General features: G+C 32.0%; 2 protein-coding genes across 2 annotated transcripts; one reads left to right on the top strand and one right to left on the bottom strand.

Moving 5' to 3' along the window:
* Window positions 1-11,744: 11,744 nt before the first annotated feature.
* On the top strand, window positions 11,745-13,401 carry LOC140176304 (uncharacterized). The gene is made up of 2 exons (XM_072206350.1): window positions 11,745-12,433; window positions 12,570-13,401. The coding sequence occupies exon 2, from the start codon at window positions 12,846-12,848 to the stop codon at window positions 13,263-13,265; it is 420 nt and encodes a 139-aa protein (XP_072062451.1). The 5' UTR covers window positions 11,745-12,433; window positions 12,570-12,845; the 3' UTR covers window positions 13,266-13,401.
* A 4,177-nt stretch (window positions 13,402-17,578) lies between these two features.
* LOC112719982 (uncharacterized) lies at window positions 17,579-18,917 on the bottom strand. Its single transcript, XM_025770757.3, has one exon. It carries the CDS (start codon window positions 18,548-18,550, stop codon window positions 17,645-17,647), a length of 906 nt encoding a protein of 301 aa, XP_025626542.1. The 5' UTR covers window positions 18,551-18,917; the 3' UTR covers window positions 17,579-17,644.
* Window positions 18,918-24,185: the final 5,268 nt, after the last annotated feature.

A 24,185-nucleotide genomic window follows, 5' to 3' on the forward strand; every position in this document is an offset into this window, starting at 1 on the left:
ATTTTAAATATGTATAATTACCTGAATATAGTATCCTGGTTTTACAACAACATCTCAGGTATGACTGCAAAATGTTATTAATTTTTAATGAAAATTGAACGCATATTTATTTTAAAATGAAAAAGAAAAAACAAAAATTAAATTAAAGCAAATAACCTCAAATCCTAAAAGATGGGGAGACAAATAAGTCATTTTAATAAATTCATCATATTAATCTAATTTTTAATGCATTTTAAATTTTTAGTTAAACAATAATAGTTTATCATAATAATAAAATTCTGAAAAAAAATTTAAATAAATAAATTAAATATTTTATTCACCAAAATATATTATTTTTAAAATATTTATTAATTTATATAATATTACTTATTCTATTTATAGTAAAAACAATATGTATATACTATATATATTTATTGTTTACATTATAAATAAGATAAACAAAATAATATAAACGAATTTTTAAAAAAAAAAGTCTATTAATGTCTGAAATAATAGTAATAAATATAAGATTAATTAAAAAATAAACATTTAATATTTTTATTATAAAATTATTAAAACATAAAATTTAGATAAATTATATAAATTTTATATTTTAAATTGATCTAAAATGAATTGTAAATACCATCTTTTTAGTTATCTAATAAAATTGAGAGCTAAATAGATATATATGTATTTTATTTATATTTTAAATAAAATTAACAAAAAAAAATTTAATACACATTTCGTTTACACTTTAAATATGACACCAAAAAATGTGATTCTATGAGAAATTAATACTTGACAGTTGATCTTGTATAAATTTTTTAGCTTGTTATTTATACAAATATAATATGAGTCTTTGTTTCATTTTTTTTATCATGAAAAATAATTAAACTTAAATAATTTGATTAATCACTATAAATTTTAATATAAAAAATTTAAGAATTGATATTTTAATTAATAAAATATATAAATTAATTTTATATTCATTAAAATTAAATTTTAAAAAATTATTGAAATAATTTAATAAATAATAATTTATTATTTTTTATTTATGATGAAGAATGCAGCAATCTCAACACTACTAAAAATCTTGCAATCGCAGAAGAACGTGATATATGTCTGACTTTCTTTAGGAGTTGAGGCCATTTGCTTTCTCACTACCATGAGCACGGAAGACGTCAGACCTATTTGCCTCTTTAATTTCTTCTTTTCAAATGCATTAGGCTTTTCAGTCTACAAAACAAATCATAAGCCCAGATCACTTTATACAAAAGGCACTACTTAATTATTTAGATTTTGGGTTAAGTACTGAAATCGTCCCTAATGTAAGTGGCGAAAATCAAATTCGTCCCCGACGTTTTTTTGCTATTAAAATCATCCCGAACGTTCACAAACACTTTAAAATCATCATTTCCCGAATTTTTGGACAAAAATACCTTTGACTATTAATAATAAAAAAAAAAAAACCCTATCCCCACCCTCACCCATCAGCATCTCTTCGCTTCTCTCTCCCCCCCAACCCCCCAATTTTCCTTCCTCCTACACCCACCCCCAAACCCCACCCCCAAATCCCATCCCATCCCATCCCATCCCATCATCATCATCATCATCATCATCATCATCATCATCATCATCATCAGTTCCCACTCCCTCACCCCATCACCGCCGCCGTCTCACCCCCTCACCGCCGCCGCCCCTGCGTCCAACCCGCCGCCGCTCCGCGTCCAACCCTCCTGCCGCACCGTGGGTCCAACCCCCCGCACCGCACCGCACCACCGCTTCTTCTTCTTCTTTTTCTTTTTCTTCTGTGAACTGAATTTGTTGAATCTGTGGACTGGATTTTTTGTAAAATTTGTTGTGCATGTTTGAATTTTCTGTTGATGATGATGATGATGATGAACATAAAGAGAGGGGCATGAGAAAGGGGGTGGGGGGAGGTATTACAGTGAGGGGGTGAGGGAGTGGGTGAGGGGAGGTGGTGAGGGGTAGGGGGTGAGGGATGGGGGGTTACAGTGAAGGGGTGAGGGAGTGGGTGAGGGGGTGGAGGATTACAGTGAGGGGGTGAGGGAGTGGATGAAGGGGAGGCGGTGAGAGGTAGGGGGTGAGGGGGTGGAGGATTACAGTGAGGGGGTGAAGGAGTGGGTGAAGGGGAGGCGGTGAGAGGTAGGGGGTGAGGGGGTGGAGGGTTACAGTGAGAGGGTGAGGGAGTGGGTGAGGGGTAGGGGTGAGAGGGTGGAGGATTACAGTGAGGGGGTGAGAGAGTGGGTGAGGGGGAGGCGGTGAGAGGTAGGGGGTGAGGGGGTGAGGGAGTGGGTGAGGGGTGGGGGTTTACGATGAGGGAGTGGGTGAGGGGGGGGAGGAGCGGTGAGGGGTGGGGGGTTACCGGAGTGGGGTTAAGGTGTTGGTGTTGGTGTTTGTGTTTGTGTCTGTGGTGGTGGTGGTAGTGGTAGTGGTGGTGATGATGGTGGGGTAATGAAGGTGAAGAGGAGAATGATGATGATGAGGGTATTTTGGTTCAAAAATTTGGGAAAGGATGATTTTAAAGTGTTTCTGAACGTTCGGGATGATTTTAATAGCAAAAAAACGTCGGGGACGAATTTGATTTTCGCCACTTACCTTAGGGACGATTTCAGTACTTAACCCTTAGATTTTTTACTGTCAATGATTAATTTGTTTTGTTGTTTGATTGAAATTTTATTTAAAATTTTTTTTATTAGATAATAAATTATTATATACAAAAAGTAGAATTTAATATTCTAACCCTTAATTAAATAGATTAATAAATAATTAACTATTAAATTAATCTAAATTAATTACAAAAGAATACTAATTATTAGATACATTTTAAGTGTATCACGAAATTAAATATTTTAATTAACCACTAATTTTAATTTTAAAATATATATTTGATTAAAATTAATAATTAAAATCAATTTTATAATTAAAATTATTAAAACATCTAAATCTATAATTAACTTAAAATGTTTCCCTAATTATTTACCTTGTTTGTAGTACCAGATAAACAAATAAATAAATAAATAAATAAAAGACATGGTTTGGTGGTAGTACCCTAGTGCTTTGGGTAGTTAGTATATATTTTATATTTTAATATGTATTTTATATAATAAATAATAAATTTAATAATTAATTTTGGTATACAGACATAACATGCATGATTTAATTTTAAAATGTTTATATTTAAACCAATCATGACAGAGAAGGATAAAAAGAAAAGGGAGGCCATTTTAATAAAGACATTAAAAATATCTTTTTTTTAAAGACGTTTACATGTGTCATGTTATTATTGGATATTTTTTATTAAACTGGTTAATAATTTATTTTTTAATAAATTAAAATAAAATCGATTTATTATAGCAATAATAATAAATCCAATTATTTGTATTATAATTATTAGATCCGGTTTGATCCGATCAAATTATACAATTTAAACTGAATATCTTTAAATTTTTTTATAAAAAGATAAATATATCCCTGATTTTTTATTTTATAGACATTTAAATCCATAAAAATTTAAAAATACAATTAAATCTCTAAAAAAAAAATTTATTGTTATGGTTATAAAAATCGGTTTTATTCTAATTTATTAAGAAATTTAAAATAACCAATTTATTAATAAGTCTAATAATAATACAAAATATAAATGTCTTTACAAAAAGACGTTTTAAACCTCTTTATGGACCACCCAAAAAAAATTACCATAATACTATATGTCGAACTAATTAGTAGGGTAAGAAATAGGAATTGGTAACAAATGCTCACAACCACCATGCACAAGATTAATGAACCATGATACCTACAATCTCTGATAATAACAACTATCTTATCCACTCTGGGTGTGTTCTTATTTATATCTTCTACCTATAAAGTTTTCCAATCTAACAAACTTAACAACCTCTTCACATTACATTACATATGTCTATCTATGTTTCATTGTCACCTTCAATTCAATTAAAAACTTAGCTATCACTCTAGCTATACACCAAAAATGGCCACTACTCAAAATCATCACTACCAAATCAATTTCATTCAGTTACACTTCCATAAGCTAAGAAATAATAATGATGCCTCAAACTACCAATCATTTAATCAACAAGGGCTAATCCTTTTGATATGTTCCATTTCCATTCTCATCCTTCTACCTACATTCTTCCTATGTATCCACTTCTGTTGCCGCCTCCATCGCGTCTTCCTCCTCTTTTCGCAGCAACAACAACCGGCGAACCCGGTTGTGGTGATAATCAACCCTACCCATGATGATTATCATTCATCTTCAATTATTACCAAGAGTCTTAGCTTTGTTGGTGATTATGAGAACAAAGAATGTTGCATATGTTTGAGTAGTTTCCAAGAGAATGAGAAGGTAAAAATTTTAAGTGAATGTGAACATGTTTATCATTCTGAGTGTTTGGATTTGTGGCTTAGGGCACATCCTAGTTGCCCTCTTTGCAGAGCATCCCTCCATTTTAGTAATTCTCTTGCCATGAAGAAATGTACAATTTAATTAATTTAAATTAATTAATTTCTTCTAATTCCTTTGTGTATATGTGTGCACATGTTAATGCTAAGCATATCATATATATAGCCATTTTAAATTTCATCTTTAATTTTTTGAATTGTTATATCATTTTTTTTAGGTGAATGCTATGGTGCCTAAGATATGGTGTCTAACTTACTAAAAAAGATAAAGAAATAATATTTAATAAATTTTAAATATTTTACATTTATTTTATATATTTTATTTTTTTACTTATAAAAACAAGTTAGACAATTTAAGCACCACAATAAAAGGCACCATAGAATTCACCTTTTTTTTATGGTATATTATTCTTCTAACTTTTCCCAGAATTTGGGAAGAGCTTGGAGAAAAGTATCTCTTAGAGTGCTTTATTGTTTGTATAATATTTTAAACTAATTACCCTTTTCTAAGTAATTTTTAAAGTAGGTAGAATAGTGCACAGTAATATATGATTAGATACTCAATTATATTAGGTGTAAAAAAATTAACTATATTTGATATTTTATAAGAAAAATTATTATATTATTATAAATAAGTTCAATTATTCTTATTATAGATTATTCTATTATCATAGATTATTCTACAAGTGGTTGATTATTTAATTAAAAATTTTATAAATTAATATATAAATAGAGTATATATTAATTTGATGGTTGATTTTTAGTATACATAAAATATTTGTTAGATATATATATAATTAAAAAAAATAAAATGAGTGAAACTAATTAAATAAAATTTAACATAGTATATAAGATAGAAAATGGTACTCATAAACTGTTTTTCTATCATCTCTATATCATTTTCTAAAATAATAAAAGATCACTTATTAATCAAATAAAAAGTGAAAGGGGTTTCTGAAGAAATTCTTAAATCTACTTCTATAAGGAAGGTATTCCCTTTTAAGGTATATCATATATGTACTATATAGTTGATGGTGGGAATATAGAGAGTTTAAAAAGGAAAATAAATTCAATTATTCTTTCAACTATTCTTTCTTTAAATTTCCCTCAAAATCTTAACTCATACATTATTGATACACATACATATTCTATCACATCCATTATTAAATGTTTTTTCCTTGTAAGAATAAATAATGAAAGTACAGATAACTATAAGTTTATAACTAGGGCCATAGTTAGTTGAACCATTTATTTTGTAATAAATGAAACAAAAAAATAAAGGAATCACGTCGAGGCCAATGTGCACGAAATACATAATAAACATATGGCTATTTCTTTGGTACTATATCATCAATTGCATTAATTTATTTCTTGTGACTTCTCAATTGAACATTATACGAAATGAAAGGATTATTGTTGCAGCATCATCTGGTGCACTAACTAATATATAATGTCACTTAGGCCGTGTTTGTTTATTAAAAAAAATACAAAGACACAATACAAAAAAATAACTTATTTTTTATTTATTATCACAATTAAATTTTTATATATATTTATATTTTTTATCTATTTTTTATTCTAATTTTTTGCGAAAAAAATAAAGATAAATTAGATTTTTTATTATTTGTTCTATCTTATATTCAATTTATCACTAAACAAAATACAAAAATACTAATTTTTATATCTCTATCATTTATATCTTATTTTTAATATCTTGTCTTATTTTATTCTTAAAATCAAACACAATCTTACATAACCTTAATTTTTTTTTGTAATATTTGCAAATTATCCATTATAAAAGTTGATTTCATATATATATAGACACATTATATTTTGTTTCTCCTTTTCTAATAAAGCATCCATTATATTTTCTTTTCTTAAGAATTATTGAGTGAGTGAAGTAAGGAGCAAGTGTTAATATCTTAAACGGCAAGGAAATATTTGGCAATAGACGTATGATACAGATAAAGTGTAACAAACTATATTATTAATACCTGGCTACATATTTTTTATACATAAAAGAAATTAAATGAAAATGAGACTAAAACCGACAGGGTGATTAGAGAAACAGTAGATAAACAACTAAAAGTGGCAATGTAAATAGAGTTGTTAACGATATTTACTTATTGTGAGTTTTGACTCTCTTTTATTTTAAATCTAAAATTTATTTCATGTGCCAGCCATCCTTGGAGTCGTTCATAGTGGATCATGTAGGGATGTCAATGGGGTAGGGTGGGGGTGGGGGATGTCTCCCTACTTCCCATCTCCACCCTTAGATTTGCTTTCCATCCCCGTCTCTATTCTCCACCGTGGAGGAATATTGCTCCCCATCCCCATTTTTCACAGGGACCCATTCTCCATCTACATAATAGTTCTAACTAATTATTAATTTCCATATGAATAGAATTGCAAGTATCTATCTTATACAAAAAGTGCAAGATTTTATACAAAAAGTCTAAATGACACGATGGTGACTTCTTTCGAGATAACGCAACGACGAGCCAAAGGAAAAAGCAGTGGACGAGGTGGGAGATGCGGCAATAGAGAGGAGAATGGACATGACGGCAGAGTTACGAAAAGGAACGCCGCAAATAGAAATTACGATGCGGTAAGGGTGATGGCATGGTGAGGTGTGACGATGCGATGAGAAGGGTGACGAGAGGGTGGCTGCAGAGAGGTTGGATGGAGTATGGACAGCCTTATGGATATCTGAATTGAAAAAGGGTTATGCAAATAAAGATTATGAGTTTTGAGTTTCTGTATATATATGTGTGTGTGAGAAATGACTAAAAAACATATATGAGAAATAAACTATTAAGGATAATTCAAGGAATTCATAAATTTCGGGGAATAGTGGGGATGGGATGGGGATCTCCGCGCCTGCTTCGGGAGAATTTTGTCCCCATTCCCATCCCCACGAGAAAAATTCTCCACAATCAGATCTCCATTCGGAGCAGTCCCCGCAAGGATCCCCGCGTCTTGGGGAATTTTGCCATCCCTAGAATCATGCAAAAGTAGATATATATTGAATAAGAAAAGTTTGTATTTAGAAAAGAAATTACACCAAAATTAGAGTTAATAGGTTACTAAGTAATAATACGAATTACAATATAGAGGAATCCTAGGGGCAGCAACTTTTGTGATTTGTAGCCATCAAATAGTCATTAATGATAGTTTTAATGGTGTGAGATTGGTGTGAGATTTCATCCAATAGCTCATTTTTTTTTTGCTAGTTACATACTGACCAAAATTTAACAAAGTTGCTGGCTCTAAACTTTTCCTTACAGTATATTATATATTGAATGTTGAGCTTTTTTGTGAATGATATGTTGGTATCTCAAAATTTTGCACTAATATTGGTACATGAACAGGTTAACGGTTGGATCAAGGGAATATAGATATAATGTTTCTTAGTTAGTAGCATTTATTTTTTATAATCTAATAATCTTCTCAATATATTTTACTTATTTCCTTTATAACATAATGACCCAATTATGATGTAAAATTAATTTTAGTCTCACATTTTTTTTCTTTTCTGACTTCAATGCAACGGGTCATTTTTTTTTTTTTCCTTTTACACAAACCTAATTTTGTAAGATTTCTGGACATCATACTAAGTTAATCTTCGGCCCTCCATTAGAACAGGCCCAATATATTTGTTTTTTATTTAGCCCCTTTCAATCCAAATTCCAAGGTATTATTATTATTATTATTATTATTATTATTATTATTATTATTATTATTATTATTATTAATCAAATTTCAAATCCAATCAAATGCTTCTATTTATATATAATTTTTTTTTTTTTTCAAGTTTAAGGAATGTATAAAGAAAGTAGAATGGGCAAAACAATACAATTAAGAAATTTATATACTAACCAAGTTGGGTTGGTCTAGTGGTTAGCTCACTAGTCCGCTTAAGCAAGTGTCGGGGGTTCGAATCCCGCCTTGTGCATGCAGCAACTCATTGGCCAGCGGCAAACCCTTAAATGGAGCTCAGTACCGCGACGGATTAGTCCTTGGCCTGTCGGGTTGGGGGATACCGTGGGAAACCAAAAAAAAAAAGAAATTTATATACTGCTAACTAATTAATCATCAATAATGACCTTTTTTTACTTTTGCATGAGGCATTGACCAAACCATGCAAGTGTCTACGGATGAGGCCAAGTTGTGCATTAAATATTGTAGCAAACATCGTTTTAGAATGGCCTCATTTGCAGTACTTTGTTCGTTTAATACATTTTTTTCAGGACCTATATAGACTCAGGTACATGAATTCAAATTCAGTTGACCAGAAATCATGGAAGATTTTGTCCTTGCCTCTTGCCTCTTGCCTCATTCATTACTTGCAACATTGTGACATTTTTTTTTACTATTTTATGTTATCATTTCAAACTGTATATTAAGACCAATAATATATTAGTCAATGGTAATTTAATTTCTTAACTAGAGATTTTTCAACCCGGCCTTTAGAATCGGTTTTTCAACCGTATATTTTAAGATTGTGTTTAAAAGAGAGACTGAAATTAAAAAACAGACAGAGGAATAAAGACGGAGAGACAAAAATTAAATTAAGTCTCTATATTATATTTGGTGTAAAATATACTAAACTGAGTTATGTCTTAGTTTAAGATAAATATAAAGATTGAACAGTAGATTTAAAATTTGAAAAGTTAAATGAGAGTATTTTTTAAAAGAAATATTATAAAAAAATTTGTCTCTATCTTTGAAAATTTTCAATCCTTGGGTTCTTATTTTTAGAAGTGATTTTGTGTTTGGAGACTAAAATTTTAGTTTTAGTCTCTGATCACTAAACACAATACTTAGGGGTCCTTTTGGGATGATTCAAAATTTACTTTTTTGAACTTTTGATTTATGAAAAGTAATAGTATTAATGTCTGGTGCAATTTTCAAAACCAAATTGTAGCTATCTAAGAAGCTATTTAAGTACTTATGGTTAAGTTAAAAAAAATGACTTTTCTCATAATAAAAAACTTTTTATCACATTTCTTTAAAATAAGCACTTTTTAAACTAAAATACCAAATACAAAATAACTTAATTATAAGCTACGTTTAATATAAGTATTTATTGCTTAAACTATTTTTTCAAAAGAAGCTTAATTAAGCTGTTTTTCCAAACTGAATCTTAGTCCCAATTCTTCAATCTCAGAAAATAAATGCAACCTAAGTAGATACATTTATGTTGTATGTATTTATTTTTGTATTATTTGATATAATAGAGATTTGATTATAATAAATAGGATAAAATATCAAAATGTTATAAAAAAAATCATATCACTAACAAAAATAAATTTAAAAAATATAAACCAGAAATTAATTTGGTTATGGATAAAAGATTGGTGCTAAACTTGTATATGGATGTATGGTGTGTTGTCCACAATTGTAGATCTGTGTTGATCAGAGGCTTGCAAAACACAGGTAACGTTTTGCAGGCGTTGGAATAAAAAATATGTAGGCCCTGCAAAACGCAGGCTGCGATTGGGCTGGAAAGGGAACTATTGGGCAAGAGGGACGCCTCCTTAGTGCCGCTGCTCCTACCGCCCGCCAAGCGGGCGGAGCGCTCGTTATCCTTACTGTTTTCTATCGGCTGGAATCGAAGCTGCGGATAGATCAGCAGATAGGTTGCTGCGGATAATTTATCCGCTGTTGATCAAATTAATCGTCTTCAAGATCGTCCGCCAAATTAAGGCCGACATGGAGCCATGCGCTGTATTGCGCTCGAACAGTTGAGCGGCCGCCGGCCTGCTACGCATCCTTATTAATTAATAGGTATAATGTAAGGTAGGTTTGGGTATAGCAGGACTTGAACGCCAACGACTTTCATTTTTTCTATCGTCGTCGTAGTTGAATAAGGTAAGGTGGACGTTGAAAACTTTCCAACAGATAATATGGAATAATTTCTCTTAATAGATCTCTTCTTGTTCCTCAATCTTCGGAGAATGCGGCGTTGTATTATTGTAAGTTCTCTCTTCCGAACCTTCCATACTTGTTTCTTAAGTAAGGACTGAAATGAACCATATCGAGCACTGGTCTCACTCTACAAGTTAAGTTCGATGAGCTCCTAGCGTGAATTGGGTTCGACTCCCGTTATACGCGATGTGGCGAATCAGACTGATTCAACGGAGATATGCCTGCATTAAGATTTAAAACTTGCAGCAAGCGAAACGTGCTCTGCATGCCGACAGGGGTAGGCGTTGAACAACTTGGGACTGCGCAAAACGCAGGATGCGTTTGTCAGCGTAGCAGAGTCAAACGCAGGTTGCGTTTTGCAAGCTTCTAGCTGCATGCGCGCCACGTGTTCTCCAAGGGTGTTCAGCTTGGTCCTTATAAGCGAAAAATGCAGATTGGAACGGGAGAAAAGTAAAAAACTAGTTACTGAAGCAAAATGAGAAAAAGTTGAAGGAGAGTGAGGAAGCAAGAGTTAACCGTGAAGGAGCTAAGTGTTGCTGAAGAAGAACTGCACGGTACAGAAAAAAAAAATTGGTGCGTGATTATACCAAACTGGAAGAACATATTATTGAGTATTGATCATCCTCAATTTGTAAATAATTTTTTTTAATATTTAACAATAAATATATAGATTAATTCGAATTTTATTTATTTGTCTTGTAATTAGTAGTATTGTGATTATTAATATTATTATAACTAATATTATGTTGTTATTTATTTCTCATTACGGTTTAATTTTTTTAATACTGTTATTATATTATTATTGTTATTATTAGGCAAATTAATTTCTGTATTGTTAGTGACGTTGTTATTATTATTATTATTATTATTATTATTATTATTATTATTATTATTATTATAGTGGGTATGTTAATGAGAAAAATTTATTAATAATTTTTAATAACAATAATGTGTGATAATTTATTATTATTTTTTAGTGATTTATTAATAATAATAATAATAATAATAATAATAATAATAATAATAATAATGTTAACAGTAAACGATTTTTTTAACAATGTTTAATTAAAAAAATGATTATGTTTAATACTTTAGTAATATTTTGTAATAATAAGTAATACTGTATGTTAATAACATACCGTTTAGGATATAGGTAATATAATAAATGGTTATTATTATTGTTATTATTGTTATATTTGAGTAATTATTATTATTATAATTAGAGTGTTATTATGATTATTTTATAATATTGGTTATGATAGAGAGAATAAATTATTATTAATTTTTAATAATTAATAATACTATTTAATAAATAATAGATAAATATTTGTGATTTTTAGAATTATTAACCGATATTATTTAGAATTTAATATTTATCATTTTTCTTTTTGCAGGCTATCAGAAATTTGTTGTCCAGAAAACTGGATCCGCCAGATATCTTTAACGAGGTAGCTGCAGGTCTGCAGTGATACTACATTGACTGGGTTTCAACACGTTTCGCGAGTAAGCGAAATGAGAAGTCATTCTGCACTACTGAGTGCTTTGGTGGAATGCTGGAGGCCGGAGACTCACACATTTCATCTTCTGGTCGGTGAAGTGACGGTGACGCTGGAAGATGTGAGCTATATTCTTGGTCTCCCGATTAATGGGAAGTACGGGTAGATCAGATAGCAGTCACCAGTTTTTGGTGGAGAACTGCATTACGTGTTTTGGTCGGGAGCCCGGTCCGGACGATCACGTGTTCGGGAAGGTTAATATTGCTTGGTCCGGCGGTGCAGAGACACCGAGCCGTGTGATACTCGGGAATCTCTTGAGCGGTACGTCCGGGCGCACATTTTCTGCGTGCTCGGAACAATTGTGTTTCCGGATAAATCGACCGTTTCACTGAACTCGAAGTTTCTACCGCTACTTCGGGCAGTCTGACACACCTATACAGATCGTTGTGTCGTGTCTCACGATACAACTGCAAGAAAATGGATGGCCCACTGATACTGCTTTTTGTTTGGGCGTGGGAGTGTATGCCATTCCTGGCACCTATACCCCGCGATCAACTCGGCGATATTGGTATTCCACTAGCGCGATGGTATTGGCTTTTATCGTTATTGTTATTGTTATTATTATTATTATTATTATTATTATTATTATTATTATTATTATTATTATTATTATTATTATTATTATTTTGTTCTTCTTATTAATTGTATTTAATTGTTAATTAGGTGCCAGCATATGAGCACTACTATCAGGTCCCGGCGTATGAGCACCAGGTTCAGATGCCGGCATATGCCTATTAGTTTCAGGACCCGGCATATGCCCAGCAGTGGCCGGCATATCAGTAGCAGGCAGCATATATACCGGAACCACAGCCGCCTCAGGCACCTGAGCCCTACATACCACATCTCGTAATTCCAGCCGAGGGTCACTTTAGTCCGTTGGATGGATCTGACACCATCAGCTTCTCTCAGGTCCTGAGAGATACAGATTTTCTATCCCCGATGTCACCGCAGGAAGGGCCTGCTACATCTCAGTATTCTGGTGGTTGTCGCGCCACTTCAGGTCATGCTAGTGACTTTGACTTTGATCAGTCAACGGGTCATGTAGATCCGCCCGGTCCATCCGCACCACCACGCGGCCAGTTGTTTGATTTGAATGAGTACCCGCAGCAGGAAGAGGGAGACTTGGGATACGACTTGCAGCACTGGTATGATATTGGTGGAGCGAGTGCTCCGGAGATGAGTGACAGCGGTTTGTATGATACTGGTGGTTCGAGCATGACAGATTTCGGTGGTACTGATGTCGGCAGTGGGCTGGACGCTGGTGTGTCTCAGGGTCATCCGTATAACTTACAGACACAGACTGCGCCTTCGGACAAATACACCCCATCCTTGTATTCGAAGAAGGCGTCGAGGAAGTAGTCTATTGCAGTTGATGTTGGATTCAGTGTTGTATCTTGTATTTAGATGATTCTGTTCAGTATTATTATTATTATGACATATTTAACTTTGTTCCCGTGTAACTCTGTTTGGATCAAAAATGTTTATTCTCTAAAAAATTGAATAACGAGGTTAAAAACTTTATTTATCATAAATTGTTAACTAGGTTAAAGTAAATGACGATGTTACAAAAAAAAGTAACATATAATTGTGAAGTAGGTCATAACAAAATTACATTGAAAAGCTTAACCACTAATGACCTCCAGCAGAGCTTGGACCTGCGCGCTGAGGACATCGGTTGCGGCTATGTCCCTCGCGTCCACATATAGTGCACCGGCGAGGACCACGCATCTCACGCGAATGTATCTCATTCAAGTAGCGGGTGGACTTCGGTCTTCCTTTCGTCGCGCGCCTCAAAGTCCAATTGACGATCACCTTCGCTCCTTCGTATCTATCCCACGTAGAGGGGTCACCCATCGGAACAAACTCGCCTCTGTACACCTTTCAAATTTCAGACATCTTGTGCACATCGTGCACGTACACTTACCAATCGAGACGCTGGTTGGCGCAACATGCAAGCACGTGGCGACATGGAAGTCGCTTGACCTGGAAATGGCCACAGTCGCAGTGTCGTTGCGCAAGGTTGACAGTGTAAATGGTACCATCTTGCATTTCGCGAACCTCAAACATCTCATTGCGCCTGTCAAACCGGTTGACCACAACGTTTCCTGCACGTTGGAAGCTTTCTTCAACTCTCTTCGTTGCAAATTCTGAATACATGAATCCGTTGCAGAGACGCTCATGAGCCTCGGTACTCTTCCGAGTGAACAACTCATTTAGCCGATAGAAAGTTGACCGGACCAGGGCAGTCACAGGAAGGTTGCGTGCACCCTTCAGGACAGAATTTATGCACTCTACTAAGTTTGTCGTCATATGTCCCCAATGATGACCACCATCGAATGCCAACACCCATCTCTCAACACCGATCTCATTGCATCATTGAGTATATGCTTCACCCCGCTCTTTAAGCTTTTGGCAGTTTTTGTTATACTCCTGCTCCGTCCTAGAATAGCCTGTTGAATAAATCATTTAGTCATTAGCAGATGCCACAAATTTACTATGAATAGAACCATAACAGCGAGTTGAAAATACCTGTGTTCACCACGAGTTTATGCAAATATGGAAACTTGAACCTCCTTAAGAAGTTGGATCCGATGTGCCTGATGCAGTACATGTGCCACGCCTTTGGTGGTGACCATGCACCGTTACTGCGAGCTATTGCAGCGTCGATGGAGGTATGGCCGTCAGAAATAATACCCACACCATCAATGGTAACAATATATCTCCGCAAATTCGTTAGGAAAAACTCCCATGCGTCTGCCGTCTCGCCCTCGACTATCGCAAATGCAATAGGCACAATATTTTGATTCCCATCTTATGCAACCGCTACCCAGAGTGCACCTTTATATTTTCTGTACAAGTGCGTGCCATCAACTTGCACAAGTGGCTTGCAGTGTCTAAATGCTACAATACACGGATAGAAGCTCCAAAAAACGCGGTGCAGAATTCTTACACCTTGAACCTCCTCACTCTCACGGTAAACGAGGAGCGTTTTGATTTGAACACGAGATCTTGGCATCTTTACCGTCATTGCTTTCAACCATACTGGCAGAGTCTGGTAAGAAACTTCCCAATCACCGAAAACCTTGGCAATCGTTTTCTTCTTTGCCAACCAAGCCTTGCGGTAACTCACAGTGTAGTTGAACCTGGATTGAACTTCTGCAATAACAGACTTCACCTTTATCGAGGGGTCTGATTCGACCAACGGCCTAATGGCATCTGCAATTGTGTCCGAGTCCTACTTGGCATGATCTTGTGATATCGTTCCCACGGTGCACGTGTGCTTGCCATTGTATCTCCTGATCTCCCAACAAGTTTTCTTTCGAATCAAGCTAGCTCGGATAAGCCAATCGCACCCTGAACCATACCCCTTGCATTTCGCATAGAATGTCTGCGGCTCAGACTCATACACAGTGTAATCAACTCCTTTAGAGATAGTGTAGCTTTTGATTGCAGATATCACCGACTCTTTCGAACCAATAAATTCTATTCCAACACTAAACTCGCCATCTTCCGCCGCAGCGTTGCCTTCACCTACAACATGCGCACCACCATCAGCCAGACAAGGCAAATAAAATAAACACTATAAGAAGCTTGAGTTAATAATCATAACATACCCGTATTCGCATACTCAGGAAATTTCGGGTCATGCATGGCTTTGAGATCTAGAGTCCGCATAAAAGACGGAACACCAAACGGGTGCTGCCTTACAATCGCATTCGCTTCATTTTGCACCTCCGGATTGCCTTCCAAGTCTCCGTCATCGTTTTCGTCATCGACTTCATAGTTAGCTTCGAACTCCTCTTCACTGTCATTATTATCTTCTTCCCAATCTATATCCCCGAGCTCATCAACATTGACTTCCTCGCCAACCGCGCCCGACCCTGACTGCTATTCAAACTCAACGTACAGCTCTATCATCGGCACGTGAAATCGGGTTTGTTGATAAATATAGAACATCTGCTGCATACTGGCATCGTCAGTGATGGGTATTAATTGAAACTGTATTAGCCCACCAAATACTTGCACAGGACTTCTATATAAAAGGTTGCTCACCCTTTTCAAAATGTGGCTTTGAATGTTATTATAAAGCCCATTTTGCAACTCGACGAAGCTCATGGTACATGGAATAGCAAATGACAACGGACATTCACAAACAAAAGTCACTCCTTCATGTGTGTTTGGTAAAACTTCACTGTTATAATATACTCGCAAATTTGCAATATTTTTCATAACTTCAACCTCACCTACTCCGATTTTTTTGACACACCTAACTGTCAAGAAAACTAAGAACTACAACATATGTATACGAAAGAAGAGTATGATTAGTAGAATGGGAGTGAGGCCGTTTGGGCGAGGAGTGCTTCGTATTTATAGGCAGGCCTCTTCATTAAAATATTTTTTTCACAAAACGCAACCTGCGTTTTTCATTTTCCAAAAAAATAATCTGACAACGCAAAAAACGCAGCCTGCGTTTTGCCTTTCCCAAAAAAAAAAGCTGACATTTAGCACAAAACGCAAGCTGCGTTTTGTTATTACGAAAAAAAAATTTTTTTAACCCATCACAAAACACAGGCTGCGTTTGGATTAAAACAAATAAAAAAAATTTTGAAAAGCCTGCAGAAAGCAAAATGCAGCCCACATTTGTTCCCTTTCTTGAAAAAAAAAAAAAACAAAAACAGGCCAAAAATAAAACGTATCTTATGTTTTACACGTGACACCATTGCAGAAAAAAATTTATCCATGCGTCCATTACATTGAACAACACCAAACTTTGTTCCATAACAAAAAAAAATGAGCCGAAATAAACACTTAAAAGATTTTAAAAGCATGATAAAAATTAAATAACCAAAAAATATATTTGTTTTGTAAGAATGACCATATAGTGTAGAATCCAGAGCTGAAAACAATGATTGCCGTTAAAGTTGCATCATGATTCATGACAGATGGATCACCAATTACAGCACTGGTATCTTAAGTACAAACATACTATCTTTTGTCTTTTTCTTTGTCATGACATACACCTATACATACACCTATATAGTACTAGTGTACATGTTTATATAGTACACTACTAGCCAATGTTCAAATCAAGCAATAGAATAGTTCTTACTTTCCTCATTCTCGCTTCCTTGCTTTTAAGTTTTAACATCATTCAAAGAAATTCACTTGAGAGTGATTCTCATAAATTTGGATTATGCAACAGAAGATGATGATTCTCTAGCATTGTGAATTGTGATGTGAGCAGAGTGGCACAAAACACTGAATTAACCCAACACCATGTAATAAATTGGGATTCTCAATTGCACTCTTAGAAAATTTATTGTGGAAGAATATAAGAAATCAAGAATTTTTATTTTTTATTTTTTTTCCCCTAATAATTTCATATATGATATAAGAGAAGTTCTTGTATGAATGCAAATCTAACACCTTATATTAACACAATAAAAGTGAATTTTATCATTTTTATTATTCCTACCTGAAATCCCCAACTAGTATCCAAAATGGAGTATAAATCATATCTATGTCCAAAAATGATTTTCTTATTTATTTTGTAATTAAGGAACCTAATATAAAAACAGAGAAAAGAAAGAAAGAAAGAAAGAAAGAAATTTGACAACATTAGAGACCATAAACAATTTTCACATGAAAGATGCATAAACCAAGCCAAGAAATTAATAGTAATCTATACAGAAGAAGTGGTTGATTTTGCTCATTTTCATGACATCATATATAAATATCTAAGTTTGTAATTCATTTACATTTGCATTATTAGAAGATGGAAAAACTTTGCTCAACATTCTCTTCAAAGAACAACCAACAATTACCAAAGATGTTGAGGTTTCTGTTTCTGAGACAGAAGAATCACTGCTACTACTCACTCTTTCTCCATTTTCATTATTCTCTCTAATTTCAGAACTTTGACCAAAATCATCAACCACAATCTCAACTAAAGCAGAGGCACCACTACCATCATCAACATTATGAACATGAACATGATCATGATCATGATCATTATGATCACCCCCATCATCAATAACAGAACCTAATTGGGAATTGTCATTCTCAACAACAATCCCACTACTAATAATTATTGGAGCCCTGCAAATTGGACAATTTGAATGAGAATTCAGCCACATATCAATGCATTCAACATGAAAACCATGTCCACATTTTGGTAAACACCTTCCCATCTCTCCATCTTCAAAAGAACTCAAACAAATCACACACTCAAGCTCATCACTATTCTCAACTTCTTCACTACCTTTCAATACTTCTGAATTAGTAGTAGTATAAATGAAAAGAGGAATTCTTGCAATGATAGAAGAATCTAACCCTTTTGATGTATTGTGATGAGAACTTGATGATGATGGGAATATTGGTGAATCTTCTATGTTGAAGCTGTGGAAGTGGTGGAACCTTGCAGGGCCAAGAACATCAGAAACAGTTACTGTGGCTGCTCTGCGGCGGCGGCGACGACGGCGGCGAGCATTTGCCTGAGCCTGAGCCTGAGCTAGGAACCATTTAGCATAGAGATGGAGGAGAAGGACAAAGAGGATTACAAGGAGCAAAGATATTATGGCTGCAAGCATTATGTTGCTGTTGTCTGAGAACATGTTTTGGAATATTTGACTCAAAGTGTTCATGTTCTTGTTCTTGTTCTTGTTTGAATCAGATTGTGTTAGCAACTTAGCATTCTAATGTGAAAAATTTGTGGTCTTTTGTGTGGTTTTGGAATGAATGGCCAAAAGGGTATAATTTTTTTTATGAAAGATTTGGACTTGGAAGGGTTTTTTAGGACTTTGATATATGATGTGATTTTAGGTACATACATACATGCATAACCCCAAGTCCCTAAAAGAAGTTCTTTTTTTTGTGGATCTAAGAATCATTGGTGTGATTTTATTTTGGTCTTATTGTGTTATGTGAAAGTGGGTTACGTGAAAGTGAAGTTAGTGTGAATAAATTAGAAGGGATTGTTGCCTCTTGCATTTGGTACATTTGCGTGTAATGGTTAGCAACAAGTTTTGGTTTCTCTCATGCACTTGTATTATTGTATTTGCTTAAGGGGAGTCAGTGACCAAATTCTATTCTATTCTACGTATAATTATATATCCCCTTTCTTTTTTATTATAAAATTAAAAGAGAGTAATTTCCTTTTACCATATAATCAATTTTATTATATGAGTTTAATTTTGATGCACGCCAGTATAAAATATTTTATACAGACATTTAATGATATCTGTTTTTTCAGATGAATATTCACGCAATCAATGTTAAAGATAATTGTTTTTGTTGACATAGATTTGATTTGGTAAACTTTTTTAAAGAGATGTTGGTGCTTTTCAAAAGCACAAAATTTTTATTTTGTGTTTGATAAATTAAAAAGATTATGTATTTGTCCTTACAGTTTTTAAATATAGGAGTATTTTTAAAAATACCTAAGGTGGAGTTTTTCAAGAATATGTATACTTATCAAAATTAAAAGTTCTAATATAACTTTATATATTAATTAATTTTTAAATTTAACTCTTATATTTATATTTATTATAATATTTTCAAATTTTAAAAAATTATTTTATCAAACACAATTATTAGTATTTATGTTTATTAAAAATAATTTTTAATTTAATTTACCAAATATAAATACTACAATTTTTTAGAAATTGTCTTTTAAAAACTAACTTTTATAAATTATTTTTGAAAAGTAAAAATTTTAATAAACCAAATCATAGTATTCCAGATATCAAAATTAAATTCTTATTACATATGATCTCGAAATATATAAATATTTCAGAAATTAGAATGTAGATTTTGTCTCTTCCATTTTAACAATGCTATTTCCCTTTTATTGAAGCAAGAACTCTAATATGAAGTGTGCGCATATACTGTTATACTAAAATTCCGATAGTGATGCTTAATTAGTAACATGTTTTGCATTTACTGAAATTAGATATACTTAGTTTTGGGAATGTAAGTAAAATAATAAGAATAATAATAATGAAATACTTAAATTAGTAGTGTGAGGTGATGGACTTAAAGTCAAAGGGGGAATCCATTATAATTGAGATCCCTATGTCCAAAGAGGTAAAAAATGCATAGAAGGGTGAAGAGTAGTGGGGAAAAAAGGGTGGCAGAAATGAAGGACTCGTGAAGGCGACGGCAGCATGAGAGTTGTTAAAGACTTTGATTGGATTCATGTGAACCTCTTTTTAGTCTTTCACACCTTTGTTTATACATTGTTGTTGTTGTTGTTGATAAGGAGTGGTTTAACTCAATTCTTAATATTTTAATTTTAATAGATATAAAATTTCAATCTCATAACACATAATAAAAAAAATTATGTATTCTCTTAATTATTTAAAAAATTGATTACTTTATAACTTTGAAATATTTTTTATGGGAAAGTATGAGGAACCAATAGAATATTTGTATAATGCGTATAATGGAGGTTTAGGGAGTATTAGAGATATAATTATTAGTATTACCTTTTCTCATCAGCTGAAATTTTTGGGATGAGTGGTATCATGACATGATATTAGAACTTTAGATCCGAAAGGTCAAGAGTTCCATTATCTCCCTAACAGAATCCATTTTTTATTTATCAATTCAAAAAGATGATTGAGAGAGTTTTAAAGATTTTATCAATTAGAATTTTGCCGATAAATATTCTAAGTATATTTACTTACTTAGGAGATCAACATAAAAAATATAAATAAATAAAAAATAAAATTAGAGAAAGGTCAAATGTATTTAACTGTTTAATATAAAAGTCACCAAAAAAACTGTTTAATATAAAAATTATTAAAAATCTAAAAATTTAAAGTTTGCAATACTTTTATAATGTATTTACTGAATGAAAAATTTAAGAATATCTATTCTAACTAAATAATTGCTTTGTTAGAAATACCTTTACTTTTAAAACACTCTTTCAAAAGGATAAAAAAAAAAAAAAAAGAAATGTTCCATTTTAATTATTTATTAATTCTGCAAAACTGAGAAACTGGGTAGAGAGGATCCCTAGGCAAAGGGTTCTATCATTCTGAGTCAACACTCAACAGCCATGACTCGATATAGGAGTATTCTTTTTCTTTTGGGTAAAGGATTGCACCAAACCCAAAGCAAATAAATGAAAAGTGAGAATAATGGAAAACACCCGTCACCTCATCATTTTTTGCACTTGAATGAATAAATTAAAAAAAACTATAAAATTGGTATTCGAAAAATTCGTGACACTGAAAAAAATAATCCTAAAAAATGCAAAAAATAAAAGAAGAAAATTTAAAATAATCCCGATAATTATCTCGAAAGATAACGAGGCTTTTGAAAAAAAAATTTCAATTCGGCTCCTAACAATTACTTCGAAAACACAACGAAGTTCGTGTGCCAAAAAAAATCAATGTTATTTTTTTGGCACAGAGGTTAATCAATTCAAAAAAAAATATCAGAGACCGGATTAAATATTTTTTTTCTTGGAGGCCTCATTGTCCTGTCCTTTCGAGATAATTGTCAGGACCGAATAGGGTATTCAATCAAAATAAAATGGCTTTTGCAAGATTTTAAATTTTGATAAAAATATCCAACGTAAATCGATGATTACCTGGCTAACACATACAGTGCAGTTAGGTGGCATTTTGAATTATTTTTAATCAGTTCCAAGCTAGAAATTCGTATAATTCCTAAATCCAACTTATTTAAAATTAAAATTCCTAATTCAAAATAAATTTTCTGAATGGCAAACTCGGTTTAAGGTGATGGTGTTTGGTGTTGAAGCACTTGACAAGAACGATGTTGATCCTGCTTTCATGGCTAAGCTTGCTAAGATTGTTAGTTTCCTCTACGATTTGGAGAATTTTCTTTTGATCATTATGGTTACCTCTTCTGTTCTGGTAGAGAATTTCTCCAACAATTCAAATAAAAAAAATTAATTGAATGAGTTTAATTGATTTTAAAAATTTCATTGATTTTTTAAAAATTAGTACAAGAAAAGTTGTTATAAGTTTTATGGTTTAGTTTGTAAAAAATTAATGTATTACAAGTGGTTACAAATTTTACAGTGATAAGTATGTCGACTTCACGTGAAGTTAATAACTGACAGTTGTTAGATGATTTGACTGATTTGACTAAATTTTCATCTAACGGCTCTCAACTATCAACTTCACGTGAAGTCGACTACACCTGAGATTTCACCAATAAAAGTGGTTCTTTAAAAATAGAAAATATGATTAATTAAAAAATTAAAATAATAAAATATTAAATTTAAAGGCTGAATTTTGTTGTATAGGTAACATTTTTCTTAAAAATTATATGAATTTTCATGTTGGAACTCATTAAAAATAATTCAAAATGCCATTTAATTGTGCTATTATCCAGGAAATCATTTCGGATAGCCACCATGGAAGAGTTTTCCGGCAACACATACGTTATCAACTACATTTTTGTCAAATATTAAAATTTTTTTAGAGGTTATTTTTGTCTTTTACGTTATTTAGGTTGTTTTCATTGGCATTAGAATTTTTAGAAACGGTTTAATAATTTACTTTAAAAAAATTCATTTCCTCATTTAAGTATTTAACGTTTTTTAAAATTTTTTACTGTTTTAAACATTCTCTAACTATTTTGCAACAGTTTATAGTGCAGGTAAAGATTGCGAAATAAACTAACAATGCTATTATGCAGCTTATGGCAGCGAAATCGTGAGACAAAACTATAGCACATATGCTGCATGTAAAATTATATGTGAAATTATCATAAAAGATGGCTACATATATCTCAGATCTTCCCAATAATTTTTATTTTTTATTTATTATTATTTTTTTCTCACAAAGACAAATTCACCAAATAGCTAGTGAGTATATAGTTATTATTGTTTATCTTAATACAATAATATCACATAAAGATGATAGTGTACATTTTAAATATAGTAATTCTGATGTTATGCATACTTGATAGTTATATTCGTTGACAGAATTTAAAAATTTAATTTTAGTCAACATAAAATGTTTGAAATTAAATACGTTTAAAAAATTACATATCGGTGCATTTCATTAGTAGATACCGTGTGAAATATTTAGTATAAAGTATTTTGTCAAAAGAATGATAAACAAGTGATGAAATTTTGCATGTTAGCAATAATTTTTTTTTCCTCACATACAGTTTTATCAGATTGTACAACAGTAAAACCTAATTAGGTGAAAAGAACCAAATCTCTCACAATATTTTAATTTTATCACTTAAAAATTAAAATTTTTGTAGAATTACAAATTTTTTTATGTATTTATTATCACGGATGAAAACTTCAAATCTTGTGTTTTTTATTTTTTGTTTTATTTACGAAAACAAGTGTTTTAAGTTACACTTGTTAGCAAAATCTAACACTTTACTTAGACAATTGATGTATAAAAAGTTCACCATCTACATAATTTTAAAATGGAAAACATGCAACACTTCTCAATTTATGTACCTTCTCTTGTAAAAAATTTATATTCTCTTATCGGCTTATCCTATATAAGTATAACTATATAAGTTTATATTTATGATTGATATTTCTCCTAAAATTCCACATTTGTCTTTACTTTCATAATTGATGAATCAAAGTGAGTGTATAGTAATAGTATTATATAAAATTTTAACATGCATGATATAATTTATTCAGATACAACGAGACATGCCTTGGAGATGAAAAAGGCATTATTTCACAAGTGATGCTGAATCACATTTTTTTTTTCAAGCTATTCATTATGCATTATTAATCATATACGGAAATCAATTTTGACAAACTCATAAAATATATATGTTATATTAATTAGCCATCTCTTTTTATATATAGTTTTTAAAGTTGTCATGGAAAAATTCACTTCTATTAGCAATGTAACTTCAGTGATTAATATATATAGACACCTATAATATAGGGTATTATCATGGATAGGAAACATGCAAACACATAAATTTAAAATTTTTATAAGATATAGAAATACGATATATATATATATATATATATATATATATATATATATATATATAATATTTTTTAGATAAATTATAATAATATTTTAATATTTTATTGATATTAAAATATAAATTATTTTTTTAATTATTTTTAATATTTTTTTTAATTATATAAACTATTTAAAATATTTTTATTTTAATAATTAATAATATATACTATTTCTAAACTCATTTCAAGAATATATGTTGAAAATAAAGTTGAACATGCTGACACGTTATGTATTTAAGTGTGTTTTAGTATATCTGAAGATTTTTTTTTTATTTTTTTATTAA

This window comes from Arachis hypogaea, chromosome 11 (assembly GCF_003086295.3).
Source record: "Arachis hypogaea cultivar Tifrunner chromosome 11, arahy.Tifrunner.gnm2.J5K5, whole genome shotgun sequence".
In the NCBI taxonomy this organism is placed as follows: domain Eukaryota; kingdom Viridiplantae; phylum Streptophyta; class Magnoliopsida; order Fabales; family Fabaceae; genus Arachis; species Arachis hypogaea.